The sequence below is a fragment of the Corapipo altera genome, unplaced genomic scaffold (assembly GCF_003945725.1).
Source record: "Corapipo altera isolate COAL_440 unplaced genomic scaffold, ASM394572v1 70, whole genome shotgun sequence".
Lineage (NCBI taxonomy): Eukaryota > Metazoa > Chordata > Aves > Passeriformes > Pipridae > Corapipo > Corapipo altera.
In genome coordinates this window covers 7,213,671-7,235,397 of record NW_020884911.1, presented here as the reverse complement: position 1 = coordinate 7,235,397, position 21,727 = coordinate 7,213,671, and the positions used below count along the sequence as shown (strand labels likewise).

The 21,727-nt window shown below is 39.0% G+C and overlaps 1 protein-coding gene across 7 annotated transcripts in view; it reads left to right on the top strand.

Annotated features, from left to right (window-relative positions):
• The window catches only part of KIF16B (kinesin family member 16B), a 143,157-nt gene extending 124,599 nt beyond the window's left edge, over positions 1 to 18,558 (top strand). For 2 of the 7 annotated variants that reach the window (XM_027653822.1, XM_027653821.1), the window contains 2 exons: positions 2,437 to 2,520; positions 17,281 to 18,558. In XM_027653822.1, coding sequence (XP_027509623.1) covers positions 2,437 to 2,520; positions 17,281 to 17,439 — 243 coding nt within the window. In that variant the 3' untranslated portion in view covers positions 17,440 to 18,558. Of the gene's footprint in view, positions 1 to 2,436; positions 2,521 to 4,046; positions 4,424 to 6,455; positions 6,622 to 7,897; positions 8,445 to 9,346; positions 9,484 to 17,280 lie in introns of those variants that run through there. The other 5 variants (XR_003529395.1, XR_003529396.1, XR_003529397.1 and 2 more) reach the window with 5 other exon arrangements.
• Positions 18,559 to 21,727: the final 3,169 nt, after the last annotated feature.

The window sequence follows — 21,727 nt, the reverse complement described above, 5'->3', positions numbered from 1 at the left end:
TACACAGGTATATTACAAACATAAGTAACCTACATGTGTGTGTCAAGAATAGTTCAGCACATTGTTGTTCTGATCTGGATGTACAAAGTATTCAGATCCCCAGGTCTTGACCAGCAGTGAACTTATGATTTTCATTTAGGTACACGTTGTGACTTAGAATGTTTCAGAGCCAAGATTACTGGCTGAGGCCTTTCTCTTACATATTAAATTTATGCATGGTACTGATGTGGGAGTTTAGAAGTATTAAAATCATGTGAGTAGCTGCTTTGGTTTGAGAGAGTTTAGCAAAACTTAGTGGCTTTAGAAAATACAACTGTTTTTCTCCTAAGATATATCCAGAAAGCTAAGAGATTAGGAAAACAATTTACCCAGCCCAAAGTTGTGTAGAATCAGTCCCAAAATTCCTGTAAGGGGAAACTTGATTTAGATAAAGAAATCATTCCTGATTTTAGCTGTAAGACCTTGCTTTGACTCTACAGAGTATGTCTGAGGATGTTGTAGCAGTAGGTTCATTGTGCAAATTGTTTTTTAACAGACACTATTTTAAAATTCTATAATGAAAGTATTTGTTAGCAAATAAATATAAAAACAATCTTCCTAGGGCCAAGAGGGGATTGTGTGGTAATTGTTTTACCTTGCTTGTTTCTGGTAGTGAAATGATGCAGTACTATTCAACAAAATACAATTTCTGCAGGGGTGGGATTTTGAAGTTTATGAAAATATTAGCACTTATAATCCTGTATAGGTGAAGAAGTGAGTAATGCAGTGAAAATAAGTCCCAAGGACATAATTATAGGATGCTGTTTGGTTGTGTACTGCTTGTCCTGCCAACATGAAGAAGCAGGCACACTGAGATGGAATATGGTTGGAGAAATTTGAGGAATATAATTGGAACATGCTGGCAAGATTGATGAAGAGCAGACATCTCTCCGTCTCCTCTGGTGCCCCTCATCTCTAAGTCACTCATTTGAAGATGTCTATTTCTTTAAAATTATCCAAGTTGGAGTTGAACCAGAGAATGGGAATAAATTATTTGTATTGCAGAATTCCTATGTATTTTAAAGATGCTTACGTTCAATGTTAATAATAGAGCTCCTCATTTAATTCAGTATATTGCTGCTCTTTGTAACCAGCCATAAATTCTCTACAGTCCTGTATGTGCTGATAGACTAGAAAATGATGCATCTTTTTTATTAGTTCAATATCATCAAATAGCCAGGGGAATTCATGCAGGAGGCATTTTTACACGGGGCTTTCGCCTGCAAGACAGCTCCAGCAATGCCAATGGGAGGTTGCATATTTCTATCTCATACAGTGAGTGCTGGGAAAAAATTGGGTTTGATGTGCTTTAAGTGCAAACACAAACTATGGGGAGAGGACTTGCTTTCTCATGCATTGTTCCAGCAGCAGTGGCTTAGCAGACCAAGTTCATTGGTACTTGTTACCAGCTCTCAAGTCTTTAGTGTGTTTTCCAGATATAGACGGCTGGAATTAGTTCAAGCATTTTATTTGTTGATGTACAAGAAGGGCAGACAGTTCCCTCTCTCTCTCCCTTACCAGTTTTGCTTGCCACAGTTTCTACAGGATGGAAAAAGAAATGAGGGGATGGCTTTGAACATCTCTGTGGAAGAACTCCTAGAAGGACATATCTGAATATTTGTTTTTAGCAGTTGTGCCACTGGAAGATTTTCATTTTCAATGTGACAAATAGGATTTTGCATGTTTGTGTGGATTCTCTTCAGAAATTAAAGCTATCAGCTTCCAGTGTGGATGCATGTTTGAATGGGATTGGGCTCCAGTTGAGTTACATCTCGAGGAGTCCCATTCCCCATCATCGTAACTGCCAGCCCAGTGTAGGTGCCTGGTTTCAGCCTGGACTCGCTCTGAGGGAAGAACTGGTAGTTCAAGGCACAGTGAAAGGCTGGGGTCAGGTGTCAGGTGGAGTCCAGCAATGCCATCTTCCAGGGCATGATTTCTTAGATCCAATGATCTTACATTTATGGTAGAACATAAGAAAAAGCAAACAAATTGCACAACAGCACAACTAGAGACAACAATTTTTAAGAGACTGAATGTAGTCCTTTAAGATTCACAGAATTCCTGCAGAGATCTTTCTTACTTCCTATTTGATGCTATGACATCACATTCAGATTGCAAATTTTTAATATTTATGTGGGCAATCAGTGGCAGTCCAATTCCCAAATTTTTTCTTTCAGTCACTCATTGATGACAAAACACGCTGTTATCTTAGCAGAACCACAGACAAGATCGTGCTAATGTCAGTAGAAGCATGTAATGTGATATTTACTAGTAGCATATAGTGTAGCTCATGAGTATTTGGTTTTTTCTTCTTCCCAGTTGCTTTGTACTTTAAAGAGGATTTTCTCATTTGAGCTTGTCACTTCTGATGCCAATTCATGCTTTAATGTCTTCCAGCTTGCCACTTTAGAATTCCCTCCAAAGAAGCTCTTTGGAAACAAGGATGAACGAGTGATTGCAGAACGACGGAGTCACTTAGAGGTAATGCCAGCTTTTTAACAGGCTTTTGTAGTGTGTTTAGGTGGAGTACTCTCTGCTTGACCAACGGAAACTGTTCCCATATGGTCAACATTAAATAGCCTGCTTTAAGTATTAAGTTACTTGCTGCCTCGTTTAACACAGGAGATGGCAGCAGTAGATTGCAAAGTAATGAAACATCTCTTAAAAAATAAATTACTCCTACTCTAAGAGAAAAAAAAAAGCAACTCTTTAAAGATATTCCTAGGAGCTACATTTATTTAAGGGGGAAAGGTGGTGGGTGAGGTAAGTGTTCACTGTAGACAGATGGTCTCTGTGTAAGACAAGATTAAAAAAATATATTACTATTTTAAATGCAATTTGTTAGCTGAAGATTTACTTATTTTATCATAGTTACTATATCCAAATACCTCATGACAGAAGGAAAGCGATATTTAGGCATCTCTGAGTTTTATTTTGTAACCCAGCTTTCTGAATGTATTCTTTTTCTTTCAATTAATTTTAAAAATTAATTTTATTGTGGACAAGGTTATTGAGTTTGAGGGTTTGAGTTATTTTGCTGTTTCTGCAGTGCCATGTGGATTGCATAATTTTGAACTCCTATCACACATTAGGTCTTTATATTTCTATGTTAATGCATGTTTTATTGCAGCCCAGCGGCAGGAGGTGGGATTTTGGGAAAGAAGAAGAGGCGTGATCAAAGACTAAACTATACACCCTGCAACTATATTGTAGCCACATGGGGATTACTTGATCATGCAAGTCATTAGGAATTATATTCTTTGTAGAACTAAAATAGCATTAAGTAGAGCTTTAGAGAAATTAATATAAAAGTAAATTGCTTACAACTGGAATCTTTCCTTGCATGTTTTGAATTTTTTCTACGTACTTCACCTTTTCTTTGATCTACCAACTAAACATCCTCCCACTGACTTTTGATGTGAGGTTGTTGTACATGGAGCATAAAATGTAATTTTTTTCTCTTTCACATTCTCAATATACGGCATAAAGACATGGCCACATTCCAGTCTAGTACTCAATTTGCATATTTTTGTACCAGTAAGAAATTTAATCCCTTAATCTTTCTGAACTTTCATTGATTTAATAACAGGTTTTATTGTAATGTTTCTAATGTTAAAACTGCTGTGCATAGTGATGCTTTGATCCTAGTTATGTAGTACTTACAGCTCTCTATATAGCCAGGTTTAACTTAAGATTAAATTGTATCTATTTTAGCTAAATTCAGTCATTAAAACCTCATTACCTTTATATTTTGCAAGCATAATGATATATGACCATTGTTCACATGAATATATTTTGCCATATGACATTTGGCCATGCCACTCAACAGTCCTGACAGATCACTCAGTGTTGAGGAACTGAAGATCTCCTGTGGCTAAGGAAAAGTTAAATAAAGAGGACAAGGAGCCAAGCAAATGTTAACAACCTTGCCATGAGGAATTCAATGCAACAAGCTGATCAAAGTTCCCCTTATGTCCAGATCTCCAATCGTGATATTTTCTTCGCAGTGGTTTGCTGCGGCTTTGCCAACAACTGGAAAGTTTCAACTCATATAGCTGCAGTCTCCTTGGTAAAGAGTGAGAGAAACCACCTAGCAGTGATAGTTTCCAAAGTCATAGAATGCATCGAAGGCTCAAAGAACATCTTGAGTTGCGCTGTAAAAGTGGAAGTTCCATTGTGATAGTGGAAGGTGGCACAGGCACCAGTTCTGTTTAAAATGCTGGCTGTTCCTGCCTTGTGGCTTTCAGTCCAGTATGAACCTTGAGCACACTTCAGTGGCTAACTGAAAAGTAGTAAATGGATGGCTTTGCCTCTTTGAGGGACATAGTTTCTTGGCCTCTGGACCACAGCACATTTCTCATGTGGGAATTTGATCAGGAAGAAGGTGAGGGCGTTAGAGCTTGGTATCAAAGAGAAGCATGGCTTGTGCTCAGCTGGCTTTCATACATGATCCTGTACCTTGATTTGCTGAAAACCCTTTGCAATCTCTTTCAAGCCTCACAGATGATGTGTTGATATGGCTGTAGTAGAGTATAGAAGCTTGTTTGGTTGTTCCACTTGGTTAGTCAAGAGCTGATGACTAAAACAGCGTTTTTAGAAAAGGCAAAGCACAGCTTCCAGACCAGCACAAATATTTTTCAACTTCTGAGCTGACTTTATTGACCAAAAATAAATGACAGCTTGACAAATACCAGTCTAATAAGTGTTTGAACAAATATTCTGTATTGTGAGATCATTAGTAGAGCTGTTATCCTGGTGGTGGATGATAAAGAAATTACTCTGCTCTTACAGTTTTTACATTAGCTATTTATACATCTTCAATAGGCTGGGACTTATCTCATTTTTCCTGAACTTTTTAGATTGAAGTAGCTTTGGCTAGTCCAGTGCTTCCCCCAGGTCATCTCTGAGCAACTGCAGTTTTCCTTGCACTTAATTAGATTTGTCCAAAACATTCTTTGAAGGACACTTTAGGAAGAGTTTAGTTTTTTCTACATGTCACCTCTCCGATTCTTGCGACAGTGAAAAAAGTGCTGATAACACCAGTGGGGTTTGTGATACATTTCAAGGCAACCGTAATTGGGGGCTGGCTGTGGTAGGGTTTGCTTTGTTTTGAGATTGACACATAGTTACCTTATTTCAGCCTGTGACTAGAAGTGGGCATATTATGTCATAACGGAGATGAAATTACTCAGAGTAAAAGAATCCAGAAAGCCCCAAATTATGAGGATTGTGATTTTTAAATCACAGTAAGTGCAAAGTTTATGTAAAACATTAAGTTCTTTTATTTATCCTAGCTGATACAAATGCTTGATAATGAAAAAGCTTCACAATACCTTGTTTTAAGGAATGCACATTACATGAATTATTTTTGTGTGAGGTGAAGCTGAGAAGTCATCTTTGATCTACAGCATGATCTGTAGTTGCAATGTAAACACTTTTGCTTTGGTGTTTGACGGTATAATATCAAATCTTTTGAGCTGTATCTTACATTGCCATAGAGATTTGGAAAAATAATGTGCAAGTTTGCACAAAGGTTTTTCCCTATACATCTGAAGAGAAAACACCTAAATTGTATTTAAAATTACCTACCCAAAATACCCCGTTGCAATCTATTACGTTAGAATTTCATCAGGGACCTGTTGCAGGGCAAAACTCTAAATAAATTGTTCCGCAGTTTAAAGACTGTAATTTCACTTCAGAGCCAACCTTGCTTGATTAAATCCGCCTTAAATGAAACAGCCAAGAATTCTTTTGATTAAAGTTAATGAACAGAAGTTAGTGTGTATCTATCCTTTCATGCAATTAGAAATCAGTAGATAAGAGTATAGGATCCTTTTTTTAAAGTGAATTCAGATGATGTATATCCTTTTTTCATATTTTTTTAAGCAAAAATTTCATAAAGGCAGCACTTGTCACAAGAAATAAGTGAGTCACTGAATGTATCTGTTCCTGTTTTAACTGCAAAGTCTCTTTTATTCTTTAGAGAGTTGCTAGATCTGTAAATGACAGTAAAAAGAAGTTTTCCTGAAATTACAGCTTCTTTGGATACTGCATTTCTGTATCATATGATTCCCCTGATTATTTTTTTTCCCTTCTTTTAGACTCATGCTTTGTTGTGGTAATGAACATTATTGTTAGCCCCGTTTTCCCATTGTGCAACCAGAAAAACTGGGCAGGAGCCTAGGCTGACATAGCAGATTGACTTGTGTTTCTTGACTCCTTGGTCAGAAGCCTTGCAGTCACGCACTCAACTAGACTTTCTTTACTGCTCTTGTTCTCACCAGTGTGCTTAGGAAAAAGCAATTGCTATGCTGACAAAATCCCAACAGGTGGTTGCTTAAAGTAAAACAAAAACTCTCCCAAGCCTCAGCCTGTCTCCTTGTCTCTGTTCCCTGTTTCCTTCTCCCTGTTCCCAGGCCTGCATTTCCTCAGGTTGGTTTGCAGACAGCAAGCAAAATCCCCAATGGGCTTTTCAGGGAGGTATCAACAGACATTTCAAGAGTCAGTAGGAGTCATGTGTTGCCTTTTGGTACCACTTACAGAGCTCAGGGAGTGAAAGTCAACCTGTGACAGTTTGGGAAGGTGAGCCTACATCAAGTTTTGTAGGAGCACATACATCTTCCTGGCATTGCCTCTCCGCTTCTTTGTTGTTGGTACTTTGAACCTCTTTAAAAAATAGACGCGTTCAATTTATTTAAAATTAATAATACAGTTGTCCTTAACCTCCTCAATTCCTGGTGTCTGCTGATGAGGATTTCAATGATAGGTGTTACTGCAAGAGGCAGAAATAAATCTTGGAAGAGCTGCATAATTCAGTTTTGCTGTCCAGTCTGTAGCACTGGCTGGGGAGAGTATTGTAGACACTGAACTGGCTGAAATGTTGCTGTTACCTTCAGTCAAAATTAACCTTCCAAAAGTAGATTACCTTAGAAGCCAAGTCCTTTGTTTGGTTTTCAGTTTGCGTTTTCACTTGAGTTCCTTTGGAGGTGACAATTTCTAGGGTATTTTTGGTATAACGCTCTAAAGTTAGCCATGCCGTCCTTCCCTTTTAAAAGTGAGAGTCTGCTGGGTTTTAATGGCTCCAGGAACCTGGTACTTAAGGAAAACAGGAAATAATGAAAATAGCACCTTTTGTTGAACTTGAATTCATTTTTATTATTTAAATGTCTTAGTAGTTTTCAAATTAACACCTTGGTGGCAACCAGCAAAAGAAACATCAGAGGATAAAAAACCCCTCAAAATACTTGTTGACAAATTTGGGCAAAAGAATATTCAAGTCTGCCAGAGACCTCATTTGTTGAGGTTTTCCTTGCAGTCATGAGGACAGAAATATTTAAATGAGATTTTAGATGATTTATCATCTGAATATTGAGTATGAACTTCATTAGCACATCCCTGCTGGCACACTGACTTTTGTTTCACAGGGCCATCCCTTAATATGTTTAACAACCTGCTTCATTCTAGTTACAGGTCAATTGATGTTTCTATTGCAAAAATCTGATCAAGTGAGGTTTAAGTTACCATTTCTGTTTGATTTTTTTTTCCCCCTCACTGACTCCAGTCACAAAGACTTTTCAAAGCTACCATATACATATTTGTTCGAAGTGATTATTGAAAAGAAATTATTAGACTTGGGTATCAGCTTACAACAGCATCCCTAATACCAAAGCTTTTTAAAAGGAGCTTTAAAGGAAGCTACTCAGCAGCCTGGCTCTTACAGATTGAATGTTTGCTTCTGATAGACCATTTGTAAGTACTTTTCTTAGCAGCATCTAGATGAGATGGACTTCAGAACGCATTCAGAATACATTTGGTAATCATTGGAAGATAAAAGAAAGCTCTTCTTTTTTTTTTACAGACATGAATGCACACCAGAAATGACTGCCAGTGCAAAAGTAAACTGCTGCAAATGCTGGTGTTTGATAATCCTAGAGAGGCTTGTTTCATACCCATAGTCTGAACTACAGAATGCAATATCTTGGAGTGATGGTTTTAATTTCCCACTAGAGGAATAGGGATGCAGTGGGAGCAGGGAAGGAAAGAGCACAGGTGCATCCACAAAGATAAGAGGGTGTGTGGTTGGGCCATATTGTGAATATAAATATATGAAATCCATAGTTATATGGATAGTTATATGAAATCCATGTCATAGATCATTTTCTGTTAGGTACAGTTAATCTATACTAAGTGCCTTTCATAATCTCTAGTAACCGTTGAAAAATTTAAGAACAAAAATAACTGCTTTTCAGCAACAACACTAAAGTCTTGCCTTTTCCGCAGACAGTAAGACTTTACATTTAGCCATCTGAGAGCAATTCCACACGTTGGGTCCCCATCCGTCAGTCTTCATGGCTTTTCTGGTTTTGAAGCATCAGCCCTCAAAAAAGTTGCAGCTTTCAGCACTGAAGCATTTAATCTTTTTTGGGTGGTTCTCCTTCTTTTGTAAGACCCAATTGGCTTCAAAAAGTGAATAAATAAAATTAATTTTACATATTGATTACAGTCACTAGATACAAAGAAGCAGAAATTAGGACTTTGTGTCGGTCAGTAGTTGATCCCATACCAATAAAATGTTACTTTGATTAAATACCATAGACTCTCAGCCAGGCCCACAGCAATACAAGACATTATTCTTATAATAGGAACAGATGATAAAGATGATTGTTTAGAAGGAGTGAAAGCCTGGGGTTATATTCTGAATGAGTTAATTTTAAGCTCTGGTCCAACAAGCTATTGGATGCAGAAAGAATGATGAGCATAAGCAGCCCCTTGGTCCCATTTGCTCCAACTCAAGATGTTATTCAAGATCAGGTCTGAAACCTCATTTTGCAGAGTTTGCTATAGGTAACTTAGCATAATATACATTCCCCTTGACAAGAATTTTGGTGTTTCTTTAGCTGTATAACTTCATATCCCTACCTCAAAAATGATCTTTTGAGATCAGATGTTTATGTCCATTGCAACCAGAATTAAATAGGATTTGCATTTTGGAGGCGTTTGGTTTTTTTCTTTCCTTTTTAGATATTTCAGAGTGTCAGGAAATAAGGAGGTATGTTTATCATGATTTAGTAAGTTTAGAATATGTGACAGCATATAGTTTGAGCTCCAGTTTAGCTCCAGATCTATTGTATTTTGCTGTCAGGTCAGAATAAATTGCCCAAGATCCCCCTACAAATCAAGTTTTGAAGTTGTGTACCTTTATCTCGGTCTCCAGTAATGGCTCTCCACATTCAGATGTGGGCAGATGAATAAAGGGGGTGCTTAGCCAAGGACACTGGATTGAACTCGGTGCTATCCCTTTTCAAAGCCAGCACATCAGTCATCCTCCAGCATCTGATTTCACCAGAGGAAGCAGAGGGTGATGCATGTCAAGTGCTTTGGTAGCTGTTTGCCAAGGCCGCTCCAGCAGATGACACGCTGTCACTGCCGGCCCAGGGATGCGTGGTAAATTCAATCCTGTTGTTATTCTTTCTGAATAAATTTTGACAAGACTTGGTTTGACTTGTGCTCTGGAGAAAAGATGGGTTTCCTTCACTAGTCAGGTCTGTTTTGATCCTTTTCAATACAGCCACTCGCTTCCTAAAGGCGACTCACACCGAGAGAGCATCATAACTCTTGCTGCCTTTTTTTTCACTTTCCTGCCAGCCTACAATCCAGTTTTGATTGGAGCTGCCTAAAGCCAATAAATATAAGCTTTTAGCATGCAGACATTGTAAGAAATATGAAGTCCTGTGGATTTTAAATGAATTTCAGTCAGAGTAAGATTGTAATTTGGGATGTAGACTGTCTTCAGAAGTTAATTCAACTGATGTGGCATAATAGTAATTCAGCATAATGTGCTCATGCCATTAGACTTGCACAGAAAAATGCTCCAAATAGCTATAATGAATAGTTTGGATTTTGAAAACCTGGGAGAGCAATTTCACCTTGATTCATAACTGGCATCTCTCAGAATACATGTACATTAAGAAAATTCAAAACGGTGTATGAATTCAAGTAAATTTCAGTACCACCTTGGGTAAAGTTAAGTTTTAGTGGCAGTCAAACACTTCTGGAAATGTAGTGGTAGAATCTGCTTTCACCTGTACAACTGTGGAGGAAACTAACCCTGATTCATGGAATCTGCATTATGCTGGACATGAAAAACATAGACAGACTTTCTCAAGGGGATAAAAATGTAAGTTCTAGGGGTTTTTTAATGGAATTTAGTCTGGTTAAAGAGCTTGATTCTTACCTGCTTAGTTCCAAAGTCATTTAGGTACCTCTAAACGTGCTGTGTATGGTATTGCTGCATCTCTCTCTGCTTTGGGTAAAGTCCAGCCCCAACACAGACTTCTGCAGTGTTAGTGCCACTGCAGAGACAAGAAGTCAAGTCTCCATTATTCAGTTTTGTAGCTCCAACAACGGCAACAGCTTTCAAAGTAAAATTCTGGTTTTATAGATCCAGCATTTACAGCCATGTTAATATTTGGGGTCTATATAGGTAAATCAATTCACTAACAAAAGAGCTACATTACATTTTTGGTAGGAGCTTGCAGTCTCACCTCCTCCCATCTAGCTTCTTAGCAAACAAGTTCAGTCCAACAAGTTAAGAGCTTACATATGTGTGTCACAGTCAAATTTGCAAGATATTTGCTAGTAAATCAAAAAACCCAACGTAGCATAATTTACCATACTTGCATTATTTCTGTTAAGAGATGCTTGTAATGTAGGATTTGTTTGGGATGGAAAGTGGTGTGTGGGGTGGAGTTGTACATGCAAACACACAGGGTAAGATGATACTGACTGGGATGTTCTCGATCAATCTATTTATTTATTTATTTTTTCGCTGACTACTAGGCATTACCTGTAAACAGCCTTGCTTCTGATTAGACCTAATCAAAGTGAGCAGGAAGGGTTTGATTAAAACAAGCCAATCCTTTATTCTCAGCTTGTGTTTATCCAGCCATGAGCCTAATTAATGCCTGTCAATCTGAAGCAATTAACACCCTCCCCCCCTTTTAGTATATGACTAACCCAGTGGTGACTTGTCATTTTCAAACATGTAAATCTGTCTGTTCTCCTGAGAAATCTCTTTGTGCTTATGCAAGTCATGTGTGACTCAAGCAAGTTCTCTGATACGTCGGACAGACACATTCTGGAGACATTTGTCACCTCTGGCTCCTCAAGAAGGCTTTGCACTGCTTTGACAGTGGTGTCTAGTAGTGCAGGTTTTTTGTAAGGAGAACCCAGCCATCCTGGTCTTTCAGCAAAAGATAATTGGTCCAGGTGATCCTGTCATAATTTTAGAAGCTTTGTCTCCCAAATTTTTCCACAGAAATAAGATCCTTCAGGCACCAGGTAGTCTCCCAGGCAGTAAGTATTTTTCTCATTGCTCTGAAATCGCAGCTGCACGGAATGACCCTAAGGGCATGTGCAGAGATAAATGTGTGCGGATCCAGAGGTGACATTAGGTGCTTCCTGAGGGGCCTGAAATATCACTTGAGATATTGAATATCTCATACTGTTCCTCTCACATACTTTACTCAAATCTGCTTTATGGTATCTTGCAATATATGTCAAGGTGTTGGGGAAAAGAATTGCAACGTTGTGTTTTCTTTATTAAAAAAAAAAAAAAGAAAACCCCACAGAAGACCAGAATGTTTCTGAGCAAGTTCTATCTGGTAAGTGGAGAATTGATATGAATCTGGAATTGACGGAGGTGAAGGTACTAGTTGTAGCCCATGTATGGTCCCCCATCTTTTTGGAGTGCTGTCCTCCAAAGTAATGCCACCTCATATTCTGTACTCTTGCTATCTGCAAATTCTTTCCCTGTTTGCTCAAATTTAATAAATCCAGAAATGGATCTGAAACTACTGTGAGAGCTATGAGAGCGTTATTCTGGCAATTACTCACTCCTGATTAGCAAGTTTAGCCTTAGGTGGTCCCTGAGGGAAGGGCAGATGGTTTGAGCAGCAGACATAAGGGAGAAGCTTAACTATGGTGAAGCAACTTGTGACCTGGAGGGCTGAGCTATCCTTGCAGATTGCAGGAGGAGCCTACACAAAACACCCCACTTTGGACAGCTTGAATACACCTTGTAATGTCGGGGTATTTGGCATTAGAGAACCTGCTCCCTTGGAATTCAGTTTGTAAAGGAACTTCCTGTATTGTGGCTAATGGCCTTCCCTGTCCTCCACACCTGACCCAGATAATCCAGTCCTGTGTGGTGGTGGAGATACGGTGTGTGTCCTGGATTAAGCAGAGCTGGCTCAGCTTGCAGCTGTTTTCGTAAGGGTTCACATCTTCTTCACTCCAATCCTAACTTACCTCCCTGTACAGTGTCTTAATTCCCTCTGACTTTTGCCAGTAAGCAAAGAACAAAACACAAGGAAGAGGTAGATCCAATGAGAAGTTTGAATGCTATTTTTCTTGGTAAGTTGTATATTTTCTTACTGTATTCTGTATAAAACATCTCCCCAGACAGGGCCCTTTGCCAACCTGAAGTCTCCGTGGCACACCATCACCTGTCAGTACCATTTCAGCCCAGCTTTGTTTTTGTCAAAAGGCTGTAGTTCGTGACAATAGCTGGCGTTTCTGCAGTTTTGAAAAACCACTCTGGAAGTAATTTTTTTCTCTTCAAGACATCAGTGGAAAGGTCTAAAATGGAGAAAGTTGGTTAATTTGGGAAGGATCCCCAAATATTCATTTTTCCTTTGCTGTGCCCAACAATTACTTTCTAGGAGACAAATGCAGGAGGAGATGCGCTCCCTTTTCTGCATTCCATCCGGCTCCCTTTGCATGCCTTGTCTTCTAAACAGATCCTTATTTTTATGATTGCAAATTGGAAGCGAAGCATGTGCCTATCTGCTTGTTTGGAGGTACAGTCTTCCTCAGGAAGATCTGACTTTGCAAATACCTAATTACAGCACAACGTGGTTTTTCAGAGTCAAGGAATATGCTTCAGTCTGTCTGGTTTGGGGTGTTTGGTTTCTTTTTTTTGGTAATCAGATTCCTATCCTATAGAAAACAGCTGTGATACCTGCGTATGCTTTACTCTATGAATAATTCAAATCAAAGTCTGATTTAAAGCCTGCAGTGCTTAGCACTAGTCGACAGAATAATTATGTGATTGGTGCTGAGAGGAACTAGCATCTATATTAAAGGGGGAGAGGAGCCTATGCTAAAGTTAGATGAGCAAGTTAATTAGTCCTGCCTCTACCACCAGTGACCTTCGGTGACCTTGTGGTAGGGCTTTTGACTGTCACATTGATGTATAGGTGTTGAAAACTTGGTATTGTTTCAAAGAATCCCCAAAGCCTTGTAAGGTTTATCTTATTAAAGTTTGTGGTGCTTTCAGCTCTGGCATATATTAGCAGGTGGTATGTCTAATGCTAACTGTAAAATGTAACTTTTAAAGAATTTTAAACACTGACTTTTTTGAGGGAATGGCTAGAAATAGCAGTATGAAAGCAAAAGCTCAAAGTTTTTTCGCTTTCTGCAAGTACCAGAGTTGATGAGTTTTTAAACACACCACATTTTAATGAAAAAATCGAATTCTTGCTAAGCTCTGCTACTGGTCTCTGAGGCTATTGCTGTTTGTAATGGATTAGGAGAACAATGTCGCTGAACTAAGTTCCTCGTTAATATACCACAATTGAAAGGATGATAAGAATTCCACATTTCAGAAAGCTTTTTGATTGTAATAACTTTAATAACTTTAAATTAAGTTATGGCTTTGTATTGAAATGTATAAAATTATGAGGTTCCCACATCACGAAGTAGTGCAAAAAACATTAGAATGACTTTGCTGTGCTGATGGATTGAGCTCACGATGAACACTGGCCTATTGCTAAAAAGGTGAACCCTATTAAAATGATTTTTAATAAGCTTTTAAAATGGTTTCCATTTTGGTATTTGCATAATTAAAAGGGAGGAAAACTACTCAGATAAGTAAAAAAAGAAAAACCTTTGGGCCTCCCACCACTTTCCCCAGTTTTGTTTCACTTGTAAAGTTAAAATTTGCAGATACAGCTGTCATAAATTTTAAATTAAAGGGCGTGCAAATTGTATTGCCTTCTAAGAGGGCAGAATCCTGCTTTTCCTATTTTGGATTATTTTTTTTAACGTGCCTTTCTAGCTCTCTTTTGACTCTAAACTAGTTCCTCAGTGTGTGTTTAGCCTGAACAACCAAACACTACTGATGTATAAGTTGCCCATTTTACATCCCTGTTACAGTTCCAGGATCCTGTGCCCTCACACTGAGACATTTACAAACGAATTATTAGGATACTTTCCAGCAAACCAGCAGCGTAGCAGGTTGGATGCTATTAGTGAAATGAAACTCCAAAGTGTATTTGGAAGAACACTGATTACCAGGCTAAATAATCCAGAACAAATGGCCAGAGTTTTGAAAGGCTAACAAATGAAAATCAGTAATAAAACTGAGCCTTTTGGAATATTTTAGCAGTTAACTAGTTTTTTCTTTCCAAGATAATCATGCAAACCTAGTAGCTGTAACGTAGTGCACAGGAACAATGATTTAGTTGCTATCAGTAGGAAGCAAATCAGTACACCAATTTGTATAAAATTTGGACATGTTTCTATGAAGGCAGCCTGAGCTTGCCAGTCCCTGCTAAGAAATTTTTTTTCAAGGAACACATCAAAAGATACCAGAGTGCTTCCCACCTAGTTTTAACTCAGCACAAATAACACTATTCTGTAAATAGAGAAAAATTGTGTCTGCTGCTGGAAGTGGATTTAATATGAAAGCTTTGAAAACAGCTTTTCTCCTGCCCATCAAGTCCCAACGGAGGGGATCCTTTCATCTAACTTTGCTCCCACTCCAGCTGCTTGCAGTGGCCTCCTGGGTTGCAGTGTTGAATCCCCTCTGGATCTCTAAGAAAGTTTTCTTTCTGTCATTTCTGGCACTTGTTGTTGCTGTGGTGCTCCACTCCCAGCATGCTGTGGCCCTCATCCTCTCCCTATCCCATCTGAATTTGGGAAGCGTTGGTAGGAAGCACTCATCTTTTTCTCCTGTCACTTTCTTCATTGCCCACATTGCAGCCAACAGGACAGAGCAACCTTCCCCTGTGTTGTCCAGCCACAGCTCTTTCATCGAGGCATATGCTTGTGGTGAGAGCAAACACTTCTGCCGTCAGTCAGTGTTCCCCTCACTCCAGGACCTCCCTCCCAGCCAGCATCTTTGGGCAGAGCAGCCTGTATTTCAATGAAGCAACAGCTTCTTTGTGTCAAGGGCACACCAGCTCTGGGCTATCGTAACGCATTAGCATTGCAGACAAGGGCAAATGCAGATCTGGGTTTTATAAGTGTGCTAATTTACTCAGAGGTGGTTGTTGAAGAGCACATAATGCCAAGCCATATGGCAGGAAACCTTCATACAAAATTAATTCCATCATTATCTGGTAGAGTCTGCTTGTTGCCATTTTCCCAAGGATCTTTTTCATATTCGAAGAATCTGTGATACTCACTGAGCAACTCTGGAGCACAGATCTGGGAAAAGAAGTGTGCCTGCAGTTCCTAGTGTTTTCCTGTCACATAAGTGTATATTTAGAGCAGAGGGATTTTTTTTACTCTGCCATTAGAGCTATCATGCCAAAACAATGAGTAATGGCTTTACAGGAAAGGCATGACAGTCAATTATCTGGCCATACATACCAAGGTGAATGCAATAGGTCTTGTAATGTGTCCAGCGAGATATTTTGGTACCTTTGAGCCTTCAGTAACCATAAACTGGAATCACTGGAGTAACTTTTCAGCACAGTACTAAAATTCTAACATGTTTTACATTTGATTTTCTACCATATTCATTCTTCCATATTCATTCTTCAGGCATTACTGGTTTGGGACTTTTTTTAAAGAACCTTACTTTGAGAACTAATTGTGATAAATGTTGATATGACATCTGTTGCTCACTTTAAATTACCTCTTAGTCTGTTGGAATTCATCTTGAAGGCACTTCTGTAATGAATTTTTTTTTATGAACATTAATACAACCTGTCGCAGATCTGAATATAAAAGAAAATTCTCCTGCCAAGAGAATAGTTTATGTTCCAGCTGCTTTTTTTGTTGTTATTGTTTTCCTGCTTTCTGTGATATTAATACAGATGGTTTCCAAGGTACCTAAAAAGATAATAGGTTGTTACAGTTTGGAGGAATTCACCTTCCGAAGCAAGTGAATAATTAGGACAGTTTCCTGAACAAACCATTTCCATGACCCCAGAGCTGCTGCATTCAAATAACTAAACCTTGTGTTCTTCAGAGGAGAATGTGCTTCTCTGTCTTGCAGATATAATTCCCACTGAATCCCAGATTAGTGAATAATTTCATGAGTTATGACTTTCTGTGGTCAGTCTGTAGCAGAGCAAAGGAGTTTATCTCTGTGCTCCAGATGACATTTCCTTTACAGCTATTTGGATGATGTAGGGTATTTTTTAGTACCTGTCTGATCAACTGATCTGCAGTGTTTCATTCAAAAGATATAAATATGACTTATTAAGTCATGCTAAATGTGAAGGAAGTATAATCACATTTGTGAAAACTAACTGTGTTAATGTACAGCTGCCACAGTTTCTGTGGGTACAAATGACTGCGAGAGGCACAGAGGTTGGTGAATATTAACTTCTGGGATAGGAAGGAAGCATCTTACATATGCTTCTCATGTGTAAGACAAAATTTCAAGGGCAGCTCAGTGAAAAGATGTTGGTAGGTTCTGAGATAATATGGAAGTCATGCAATCTTTCTGCAGATGGCCTTGATCAAAACAAATCCCATTTGGGGTTTGTGGAGGCTTTATGAGCAAAAGATTTTTGAAGCCCTTTTCTGTCCATATGTAGTGAAATTCCTGCAGAATGGATTTGAGGTTTGCACCTGCTATGGTGTTTGGTAATGCTAGACAACAGTATTAGCGGGTCATGATTAGCAGAAAGCATTACATGACTGCAGAATAAACCAGACAGCACCACACAGGCACAGAATAGAAGAGTTGCAAAGCTGGGCAGAGGAAGAAGGTGAAAAATACTTATTGTCTGCTTTTCCTGAGCTCAATACACACATTTCAGTAGACCTATTTTATGAATGGATTTACATGCTGATGTTTATTAAAAGGACTATTCACAGGCCATGGTGATCTTGTTTCTTTTATTTTTTATTTTTTTACACTGGTGTTCATTTAATTCTTCAGAATGATTGTAATCAATTTGATCAAGTAAACCTTACAACATTTTGCATTTCCTTCCACAGAAATACCTCAGGAGCTTTTTCTCTGCCATGCTGAAATCTCCATCATCTCCACTGCACATCGATAAGGTGGGACTGACACTGTCCAAATACACCATCTGCGAGTTCTCACCCTTCTTCAGGAAAGGCGTTTTTGACTACAGCAGCCATGGGACCAGCTGACTTTTGGGCCAGGATCCTTGCTGGAGAAATGCAGTCAGAGTGGTGCCTTCACTTCCATGGTGTGAGAGGAATGAGAGGAAGGACAAAAAGCTGTTTTCCTCCGTACTTGGAAAATTGCATCCAAACAACACCAATTAGAGAGACAGCTATACCCCAGTGCTATCCCATGTCCTTTACCAGCTCTCATATTAGTGCCTGCGTTTTCCTGGCGTGGGATATATGGACATTTTGCTGTGAGTTGTTCTGTTAATACGGTACAAAGATTCTGACTCTCCTGATGAGTTTGGAACTCCTTCTTGGCAGGAGTGCTTCCTTCCCATTTGCTCAGACAATTTGTTCTGGTAGTTCGAGAGCATCTCATGTTTACCGTGGCAGTGTGTCATGCTGACAGAGGGTTTCTGAACAGCCTTTTGGTTTCTGTCCAAGCTGTTCCTTAAAGAACAGTTTCTCTTTTGTTTCTTTACAGCATTCTGTCATGTTTAAGGTAATGCTTACACTCCACTGTTGTTTCAATTTCTTTTCCCCTTCCAGATGCACATTTTAACTATTTGACTGTATAATTGTATAGTTTCCCTGAGAAGAATTGAAGGGCCTGGGTAACTTGAATGTTTACAAAAATATATGCAGCAGAAAGAATATAATTTAAACCCTGTCAAAGTCTTCCACACTTGGTTGTTTTGAGGCAGAACAAATCACTCACCATTAATGAAGAAGCAGAGGAAGCAATAGTTACCGAAGAACATGGTCAGCATCTTTTCAGATTTCCTAATTACTGAGACTGTAAGTGGAAACCCTGCACTGTACAGAACTCATAGCTATGCATAAAGCTTATGCAAAGTGCTATATATAATTTTTTTAAATAGCTTCCTCACAATAGCTGTAAACCCAAAATTTTATTTGCATCAGTTAAAATTTGCAGGATTTGACTGTTAGTACTTTAAAATTACTCAGGACTCATTCAGACTTGCACATGTATATATAGATAAAGTTCATTTTATATTGCTGCAGAATCAAAAATATCTGTACACTGGAATTGATTATGTGTACAGGTTAATGTATAATTGGTTGTATAAAAATCAGAATTGAATGACTTCTAGCTATTAAAATGCATAAGGAAAAGCAAGTTTCATGTGTTGTTCATTCAGAGTGTGAAGCATTGTTTCTGTGGTGCCATCACTGACCACTGGTAGCTTGTGGTAATGAAATTATTTCATGTTACAGAAAATTATCATTAAAACCTAAAGTAACAACACTGGTGACATTTTTATTTCATGACCTAAATTATAGGAACAGTAATGTTTTACATTTTATGAGATATATCCACAGTCCTGAAGGAAATGGCCAAGGAAGTGGCTAAGCCACTATCCATCATGTTTGAGAAGTCATGGCAGTCCAGTGAAGTTCCAATTGACTGGAAAAGGGGAAACATAACTCCCAATTTTAAAAAGGGAAATAAAGAAGACCCAGGAAACTACAGGCCAGTCAGTCTCACCTCAGTGCCTGGCAAGATCATGGAGCAGAACCTCTTGGAAACTGCTAAGGCACATAGTAAACAATGAGGTGATTGGTGACAGCCAGTGGCTTCACTAAAGGCAAATCATGCCTGACAAATTTAGTGTTCTGGAGAAGAGAGGCTCTGGGGAGATCTTCTAGACCCCCTTCCAGTACCTACAGGTGGTCTGAGGGAAGACTGGAGTGGGACTTGGCACAAGGACATGCAGGGATAAGGGGAATGCCCGTAAGCTGTGTTTATTAGATAATATGAAGAAATTCTGGACTAGAAATTCTCACTTGTGGTGAGGCACTGGCACAGGTTGCCCAGGGAGGCTGTGGAGCACCCCGTCCCTGGAGATGTTCAAGACCAGGTTGGATGTGGTTCTGAGCAACCTGATCCAGTGGAAGGTGTCCCTACACATATGGCAGGAGGTTGGAACTAGATGGTCTTTAAGATCCCTTCCAAACCCAGCCATTCTATCATGATGTTAAAAGATAACTGGATTCCATTACTAAGCATAGGCTACTACAATAAGAATCTTTAATTAAAAAAAAAAAAGAAATTAGAATTTATCATTTAAATTTGAGAGTATTTTTTTTAATTTTGATTCATTTCAGGGAAAACAAAAATTAGGGTAAAATTTCTAAACCACCAGAGGCCAATTATCAAGAGGGTAGGCTTTAACACCTTTGGATATGTCTGACACTATCTGACCCCTGCTGACTTAGGCATCTTAATACCTTCAACTGGGAAACTAAGCATTCCAATAAAATCTATTGATTCCCAAACTGGTTTTTTTCACCATACCCCAGCCATTCCTGGACTCCCTCATGCCCTTCTGCACTGAAGTGCTAACTTTGCCTGCATTTCATCACCAACAGAGACTCGACCTCATGATCCTTGCTATGCCCAGTGCCTTTACTGCACCTCTCAGAGTTCTCCCAGGCTCTTCTCTGCACATACCATCCCCCTGACCAGGAGGCCGTGTCTTCTCTTCCTTCCCTACCTGGCCATTTGGCTTTGCTTGTGCTTTCCAAACCAGGAAGTGGAGGTTAGACACTTGCTGGATTCCTATGGTGAGCTGAGTAACTGGAGTTTGGTGTTGCTGGACACCAATGGAAGATTGGATCCACTGGTTAATGGAAGATTGGTATCTTCATGTGGGTGTATTTCTCTGATGCCCAGAGTGATTCAGAGGCAGAAACTGGGGATAGTATTGCTGGTTTTCATATTTGACCCTAAATCTCACTTCAAAACCAGTAACTCTATTCTGTTTTTCCTACTCCCTCTCCTACCTCACTGCAGTGTACAATGATAAAGAATTAACACCTCAGAGTCTTTAGAGAATGAATTTGATATAACTGTAGAGCAATGTTTCCTGTGTGTCACTTACATGAAAGGACCAGGCAGGCCAAGAAATGGCAAACTGCTTTATCTGCTGCACAACCCCAGTTCCTGCAGGTGTCCTGCATGAAAAACCACTGGTGTGCCAAGCAAATCTCCATCATGCTGTATGGCAAATGCTGGTCTGTGAGAAGGGCTGAGCAAACACCTCCCAGAGTCAAGTCCTGTGCTTTGTGTCACTTTGGATTTGGAAGGTCTGCTTAAGAAAAACACAACTAGACAGAGTTAAGTCAAGTGAAAAATGTTAATATTCATATTTTTTTTAACTTTAATTTAAAGGAAGACTTGTACTGGCTTCCTGTCTACAGTACAAATTAATTCAGGGAGGACCAGATGTTCTGGTGGTGAAAACCTGCCAATAAGGTGGTTAATTTATGTTGGCTAGTTTATGTGGCCTGCAGCGTTAAATGTATACATGGCAAATAACAAAGTAAAGGCCGATTAATCACTCCATTTAAAGTGTCATCATGTTAAAAGCTACAGAATTGCCAGTGTAAGCATGCAATTAGGACCACAACCCCAGGCTACCGACTTTTCCCACCTTCTTATCTCTCTGTCACCGGTATCCAGAGTTTAATCAGTAATGGCAAGCTCAGGCTAAGCTAAGAGGCATCTTTTAATAATTTCATCAGTAAAAAATATGATCTTTATACAGCCTTTAAACCCAGACTTCCATCAGAAGTTTTCCATAGAAGCTCAAATACATGTTGAAATTATTAACCATTTTCAAGATGTTCCAATTCTCTGAAGATATCCCCAGGCTCTAAAATTCTCCATGAATTTTATTTTCAAAATATTGTCTCTTTCAAAAACATTGTGGAAGTTATTTCCAGGCCTGGTAAGGATGTTCGGGGGTTTTTTCAAAGTGTGTCTCTAACTGGGCAAAGTCCTTATGTAAAACCTTAATTTCTGTATCAATTATATATGCATTTCAAGCAAAGTATGTATTTAAGTAATTTGCTAAATGGGACCATCAATTCTTACTCATGCAACTGAAGTTATGCCTCCATTTAAGTCGCTAAATCATATTGGCTCATATCCTTGCTGAACCTACAGCAATTTTTGATCAATAGGATTGCACAAAAAAAGGCCTAAAAGCACGCTGGAGATAGTGCTGGGCTTTTTTTTTTTTTCCTGCATAACAACATGATCAAAATGCAAAAAACCTTCGAGCAGTGCCTCCTTGTTGGTCTTGACCCTTCACTCCTTTAACTGGAAGTGCTTTTTCTCTAAATATGCTGCTTCTGAGAGGCAAGAGGCGGAGCAGCCCTCAAAGTGCTATTGCTAAATGTTTTCTGGCAGTCCCCTCACTCCTATAGGTGAGAATAAGAAATAAGTTTGTATTAAACTGTGATAAATCTTGAAATTTTATATGCTGCATCTCACCGA